Source organism: Lolium rigidum, chromosome 1, assembly GCF_022539505.1.
Source record: "Lolium rigidum isolate FL_2022 chromosome 1, APGP_CSIRO_Lrig_0.1, whole genome shotgun sequence".
In the NCBI taxonomy this organism is placed as follows: Eukaryota; Viridiplantae; Streptophyta; class Magnoliopsida; order Poales; family Poaceae; genus Lolium; species Lolium rigidum.
The window spans coordinates 212,114,234-212,121,393 of NC_061508.1; the positions used below are offsets into that span (position 1 = coordinate 212,114,234).

A 7,160-nucleotide genomic window follows, 5' to 3' on the forward strand; every position below is an offset into this window, starting at 1 on the left:
TCATGTTTTAACTAAATTATGTTTCATGTATTAAAAAAAAGTTTCGGCCAAAAAAAATGCGTCGTGCCGCTGGAGCCACTCCAATGCAAACGGACGCGCGGTCGATTTCAACAATTTGGACCGACCCTAAAATGCGTCGCGCATGCCCTTAATAACTAACTGCCCATCTTCGTTCAACGAGAATCAAGTACGGCCAGTGCCATAACCTGCACAGCACGACCAATCCAAAGCTAGTTAGCTGCCTTGCACTTCTTATTTTCCTTTGCTCTCTTGCACAACACGGCCAGCGCAGGCTAGCTCCCATTTTCTTTTCTTTTTAAATCAAATAGAAGACAAATTTAAAATTGCAATATCAAGAGTTTGGAAATTTTTAATGGGATAAACTAATTTTGTTGGAAAGAGGACAACAAGAGCTATCCATATAAATATAAAGTAAAAATATGGAAACAAGTAGGGTATATTTTTCTATGATTTTTTGAGTAAAACCTCTTAACACGGAGAACCGGGTAAAACTCCAATATCGAAAACGCAATAGGTGAAATCCGTTTTCGATTAACTCTTGTTATGAAAATAACCACAAGCTCTAAATCACTACATGGATAAGATCCAGATAACAACCAAGAAAGATGATGCAAAGATGCAACGATTTGATTGCACTCCAAACGATACGACCGAGTTACTCACTCGAGATCCTCTTGATAGTATGACGCCTAGCCTATAAAGCGGTCTTCCAACTAAACCACGAGACCGATAAGAAAGAAACCCGATCAAGAGCAAATCTTAACCTTGAACATTTACTTGAGCTAGATGATGACGATCTTGACCGCGCCAAGATGGAACACCGTTCTTAATTATTCTTACAATATGACGTCTTGCGGATTGCTCCCCATACTCCAATATGGAGAGCCTTTTCTTCGGCGCATCTTCAGATATCCATGAACACCATATGGATGGCAAGCTCCAAGCTCATGATCTCCTTCGGATAACTCATCTTAAACTTGCACACCATTTCATCTTATTGCAACCTTGAAGCTAACACATGGTTCAAGCATTGCCTATGGATAAATCCTATAGTTAGAACTTAATGCAAACATTAGTCCATAGAAATTGTGATTAATTACCAAAACCACACATGGGGGCTCCATGCACTTTCACCGTGCTCAACATGCATATCCAGCATCCACTAGGTAGAACTTACCTTCAACCCATGAGGCCTAGACGAGCTGTCAGCTACGATGCTTGCATCATGCGTAAAACCTTCCCAAACAACTTGCACATAGGTGAACTTCAGATCGAAATCCACAACTGCTGGCACATTCTAGCTGGTGTAGTGCTTCCTCCCCCTGAACACTGAAGAATGTTCTTTGGGCACCCTTGTCGTCACATGAGTACCATCGATAGCCCGAATACAACCATCTGAAGCAACAAAGAGATAGTCATGTTTTTTTACCATAGCACTTGTAGGGATGAAATGAATGAACATAATTAGTGCTCACCCTGAAATATGGCTACCATATGTAGTTGTTCTTAATCTTGGGAGGTGTGTTCTTGGATGGTGACTTGATGGCTTCATCATTTCGCCTCTTAATTAGCTCTCCAACTGCAAACAACACCTGCTAGAAGTAGCAAAAAATGGTCTCCATTGATCGTCGTAATGTGCTATGAATCACTCTAAACCTCCGGTTGTGACCCACAGCATGAAGAAACATGGCTACTTACTCTTCCACTGAGTTGATGCTATCTTGAAGAAATCCTCTCTCTTTGAACGTTTTCACAAGTGCATAGAAAAGGGGTCGTCTCATCCGAAGCATTTGGCTGGACTCGACATCGTTGTAGTTGTAGATGTAGTTCTGGTTTGCCATCCTCCTATTGGTAACACTGGACCGTACGAGAGATGAGGAAAGGCAGCACGCCTGATTGCTCTCTTGTGCAGCAGAAGGATCTAGGCCTGAATGACAACGATTAGTGTTGCGGCGTGATGCAGAATCTGGATGTGGTCGTCCTAATCAAATCGATCTACGATTAGGAACAACCAAATCGGCTCTAGGGAGTTGTAGGTGAATGGATGTACTGGTAGGCCAGACAAACAATAGAGTAGAACAATATCGTTTACCTAAGCCATGGGAAATGATGAAGTGGAGTCGGAGAAGAAGGAGATTAGCCCATGACTTAGCTGCAGATGATGCTGCGGGCCTGGTGCCGGAGAACAAGAAGGTGAGCTCCTCTCTCGAGGATGGAGAGGGTGTGGGAGTACAAGGAATCAACCGGAGTGGTAGATCTACGTCTCCTCCGTCTCCGGTGTCGGAAGGGAGGAATGGGGATTTTGGGTGCGGGCTAAGAGCACCTCCAGCCGTTGGCTCTCCCCGCGGCCAAATCCGGCGATAAATAGCGCCGGATTGGACGAAACTTTGGCGTGGGGAGCGCCGAACTTCCAGTCGTCTCCCCAGGTAGACGCCCGGAGATCTGCGTTTTTGTCTTAGTTTCACAAATAAATTCACAGTTTGGCGAATTGGACAAATTTTTGCCAATATTTGGCTTATTTTTACAAATAAATGTTACAATTCAACAAAACAAGTAAATAATTTGACAAGTTTTCAAACAATCAAATGGAAACTAGTTGGTGTTGCCTCGAAGCTTCCATATGTGCTCAACCAGATCATCCTACAGTTATTGATGCATTGTGGAGTCTCGAATCTCCTGACGCATAGCGAGGAACGAATCTCGAATCTCCGGCGGCGATATAGCAACGAGAGGGGAGGGGGGATTTGCGACGAGAAAGTGGTGGGGTTCGCGTGTTCTCTCGCCGACAAAGCGGGCTTGTCCCCGCTTTTCTCTCGTCCGGAGTCCCCGAGCGCACCCCGGGGGGCCGGGGATGGCCTGGGCTCTTCGGATGGATTAAGGGCCTATTCCAGGGGGAAACGAGGAACCGAGGGCGCAGCTGGACCGAATATCGCCGTCCGGATGAAAAAACGTCTGCCGGGGGCCTAGTTGGGGAGACGGCTGGAGGTGCTCTAAGGGGGGAGGTAACCGAAAGTGGGAGGTGCCCCCCCCCCCCCACAACTTTTCCGTGCAACGTGCCGTAATTTTGCCTTCCCTCGCCAAGCTCCCGTCCGCACGGCGTTATCGATTTTTGGCGCACTCAAGCGTTTCTTCCAGGCCTGCTCGGGAGTGCTTTAAGACTCGTGTTGGCCACAACGCAGGTCCCCTTTAGAAATTCAAACAGCTACTTTTCATTCCCACCGGACTTATCTGCAGGACATAGGAGCTACCAAACGCGTCCTACGTTAGTATCACGGTAAGAAGCAAAGTTGTCAATCCATCCTCCAAAGAAAGTTGTTTCATCACAAACAACGATGTCTACAATAAATACTCCATGCATCACTGGCAAGAGTTTGGATTGTTTATTGTTGTATTAATAAACAGTAGCAGAGAGTTAGAGACCGACGTACTCTCTTTGTTTCCATATACTCCATCCGTTCATAAAAGTATGTATATCTCAACTTTATTAAAATTTTAGATTTAGATGTATCTAATACTTAGTACTTAGATACATCCAAATTTATCTAAAGATAAGATATTCTTTTATAAACGGTGGGAGTATCTTTTTTAAAGAATGGGCTAACCTAAACACTAAAACGCTTACCAAACCTCCGACACTTAATTTGGAACGGGGCAGTAAGCAATGGCAGTATGTAGCCGCACGGTTCACTCCGTGGTGGCCGCAGCCTTGTCGAGGGTGTTGCCGATGTCGATGACGAAGCGATACCTGACGTCGGCCTTGGCAAGGCGCTCCATGGCCGTGTTCACGTAGTCTGCGCCGATCACCTCGATGTCAGCCGTCACACCGTGCTTCGCCGCGAGGTCCAGCATCTCCTGGCTGTCGCTCGTGCCACCGATGAAGCTCCCGGCCAGGGTCTTGTTCGCTGTAAGTACAGCCACACGTGGCATCAGTTACGTACAGAATGCCCAATGCATGATATTTGCAAGACAATCTACGGAGATCGTCAGGGCCCTGGAGATCGTACGACTTACTGGCAACTAGAGCGAAGGGAGGAATCTCGATGGGGTTCTCGGGGAGGCCGACCATGACCATCTTGCCGTTGGGCTTGAGCAGCCCGAAGAGAGGGGTCAGGGGGATGTTTGCAGACACCGTGTTGATGATGCCATCCATGGTGCTCATCGCAGCCTGCAAAGATATCAACAAAGCAAAACAAACATGAACCCTCCAGACTCCACTTCTTCTCTCGTCTCTAGTCTCCACCGGACAGGGGAAATGATCTGAACCAGCGTGCCCGCATACCTTCATCTCGTCGGCGTCCTTGCTGACGACGAACGCGTCGGCGCCTAGCCGCTCCAGGGCCTCCTCCTTCTTCCCCGGCGACGAGCTGATCACTGTCACCTTCATCCCGAACGCCTTGCCGAACTTGACCGCAACGTGGCCCAGTCCGCCCAGCCCCAGCACGCCGAGGTGCAGCCCGGGAACGTTGAGCCCGTGGTACTTCATGGGGCTGTACACGGTGATGCCGGCGCACAGCAGCGGCGCGCCCTTATCCAGCGGTATGGCGTCGGGGAACCGGACCACGAACCGCTCGTGCACCACCACCATGCTGGAGTAGCCTCCGTAGGTGACGGTACCGTCGACGTCGACCGAGTTGTAGGTGAAGATCATGCCGGGGCAGTGGTTCTCGAAGCCCTTGCCGCAGCTCTCGCACGACTGGCACGAGTTCACCATGCACCCCACGCCCACGCGGTCGCCGGCCTTGAACTTGCTAACGTTCTTGCCAACCTCCGTCACCTCGCCGGCGATCTCGTGCCCGGGGATCATCGGGTAGCTGGCGTTCTTCCAATCATTCTTGATGCCGTGCAGGTCAGAGTGGCAGATCCCGCAGTACAGGATCTTTATCACCACATCGTCATCTCCAGTGCTCCTGGAAGAAATATGAGAAATTTGTCTATCCTTCGTCCTTCCATCCATGCACCATGCAGACGATAAAAAAAAAATCTGCAGAGTTTTATTTATATGGGTGTGCCTATGTCTTAGTTGACTGAGATTTTCTTAAGTCTCAGTCAACTCAGAAAAGTGCAACTACAGTTCAAAGAAAAGTGCAACTCGATTCAGTTGCACATTTCTGTCAGAAAAGTGCAATTGCACTTTTTTAACAGAAAAATGCAACTCAAAGCACATTTTTGTAAGTGACTTAGACTTAAGAAAATCTCAGTTGACTAAGACATAGCAAAACCGTATTTATATAGAAAATTGGCTTGAGAGCGGCATTTGTTCCGTGCACGGATCTACCGTTTATTTGCTTGGAGATTAATACTTGAAGGAATGTTTGCATTTAGGCACACTAGTACTTTTTCTCCCATTGTTTAATGTTAATACATTGATTTAGTTTTTACTGCTTCCGTCCAAAAATATGTGTCTTAATTTATCTAGATACGGATGTATCTAGAGTTCTAGACACAATTTGATGGTAGATACATAGATACATCCATATCTAGAAAAACATGAGACAATTATTTCTGGACGGGTGGAGTAGTATTGAATTTGAAATAGCCATATTTGATAAAAGCTTTTAAACCAGACTAAAAAAATCATTTCGATAAAACTCAAAATTTGAAGAGTAAAGCTAATTATTGTAGAGCCATAGAGACATTATATTGCTGAAATTCGTTCTTTCTTCAGCAAAAACCTATCGGTAACTAAACTCTTTTGATTAGAAAAGTCCAATCGAGAATATGGCAACAATAATAATGATCACGGCATTAACAACAGCTTGCTAACTGGTGCTTCGACACATCGAGCACCAACTACCAAGGCCCCATTGCCTTGTGCCCACCGCCGATGCACTATGAATATTGGATAAAGGTTTAGAAAGGGTAAAATCAGAGACAAGTTTCACTGATTGGGGTACTACAAGGATTTTTCGCTAAATGCGATGATCAGTCTCACATAGCCAGGGAGCAAAAATGTGGAATTTGCTCTTAATTTGGCATAAATTCGAAATAAGGTAGCCATGCATCGCCGTAGCTAGACGACAACTTCTGGAGAATAAGTTATTCGACAGAAGCATGCTGCCTAGGAGAGGAGGAATTTCAGGGGGGGAAATCTCGCGAGCACCAACCGGACCGGACGGGCGGACCGCGGACGGCGCAGAGCACCGCCATTGTCTCCGGATCCAACCCGGCCACACTCGCACGACGGCCGGCGGCCGGGGGCGCGGCCTTGGTATCGACGTCGGCGCGTGGTGGTCACACGTACCGGACAGGCGGACACACACACGACAGGCTACAATACGATCGATCGAGGCCGAGGGGGTACCTCCGGGTGATGGCGAGCGGGGAGAGGTGGCCGGAGGCGTCGAGCGCCGCCAGACCCACCGCCGTCCTCGTGTGCTCCGCCGCCGTGGGTGCCATCCTCACGGCTCGCGCGCGATCCGGCAGGCCAGAAACTCGTCGAGCGCAGCGCACCCTCCGTTCTCTGCGTCGTCGTGCTGCAACGTACGGGTGACCGATATATATGGCAAGGTGTTGGAGGCGACGCAGGGCAAAGGGAGAGGCCCGGTGCCCTTTATAGCCGCGGCCCGCGCCTCACTGCTTGGTGGGCCACGGTCGGGCTGGTTGAGAGCTGACGTCACCGGACGCCCGTGATCCAAATCGATTACCCGATCCACCGGCCCGTGAGCAGTGACGCTGTCCGGCCCGGTGTGCACCGTGGATGCCGGGACGACACATTCCCTAGCCGGCGATTTGCACAAAAATAACCCAAAAGTGGAAGAAAAGTACAGACTGACCCTCCGACGAAACTATTTCACCGATCTAACCCTTTTGTGTGGCGCCCCACACATCGGCGCCACACATGCCAGTGTGGCGTCCCTCCTGCCGGCGCCACTCTCCCAGCCGACGTGGCGCCATCGACGCTGAGCTGGTGCGCCCATCCGACGTGGCAGCATGTGTGGCGCCCCTCCCAACGGCGCCACACATGCCCTTACAATTGCCCAAAACATACTGTGAGACAATTCGTCTGGGACTTAGCCGTTTTTGCGAGGCTCTATGTGTGGCGCCGACGCCACGGGCGCCACACTAGCATGTGTGGCGCCGATGCCACGGGCGCCACACATCCACTTAAGTATGGCGCCCGCGCCCGCCCCCAGCCCGAC

At 49.2% G+C, this 7,160-nt stretch overlaps 1 protein-coding gene across 1 annotated transcript; it reads right to left on the reverse strand.

Moving 5' to 3' along the window:
- Positions 1-3,705: 3,705 nt before the first annotated feature.
- On the reverse strand, positions 3,706-6,417 carry LOC124683086 (probable cinnamyl alcohol dehydrogenase 5). Its single transcript, XM_047217662.1, has 4 exons — positions 6,323-6,417; positions 4,301-4,928; positions 4,033-4,186; positions 3,706-3,923 (listed from the first exon to the last, which is right to left on the reverse strand). Exons 1-4 carry the CDS (start codon positions 6,415-6,417, stop codon positions 3,706-3,708), a joined length of 1,095 nt encoding a protein of 364 aa, XP_047073618.1.
- Positions 6,418-7,160: the final 743 nt, after the last annotated feature.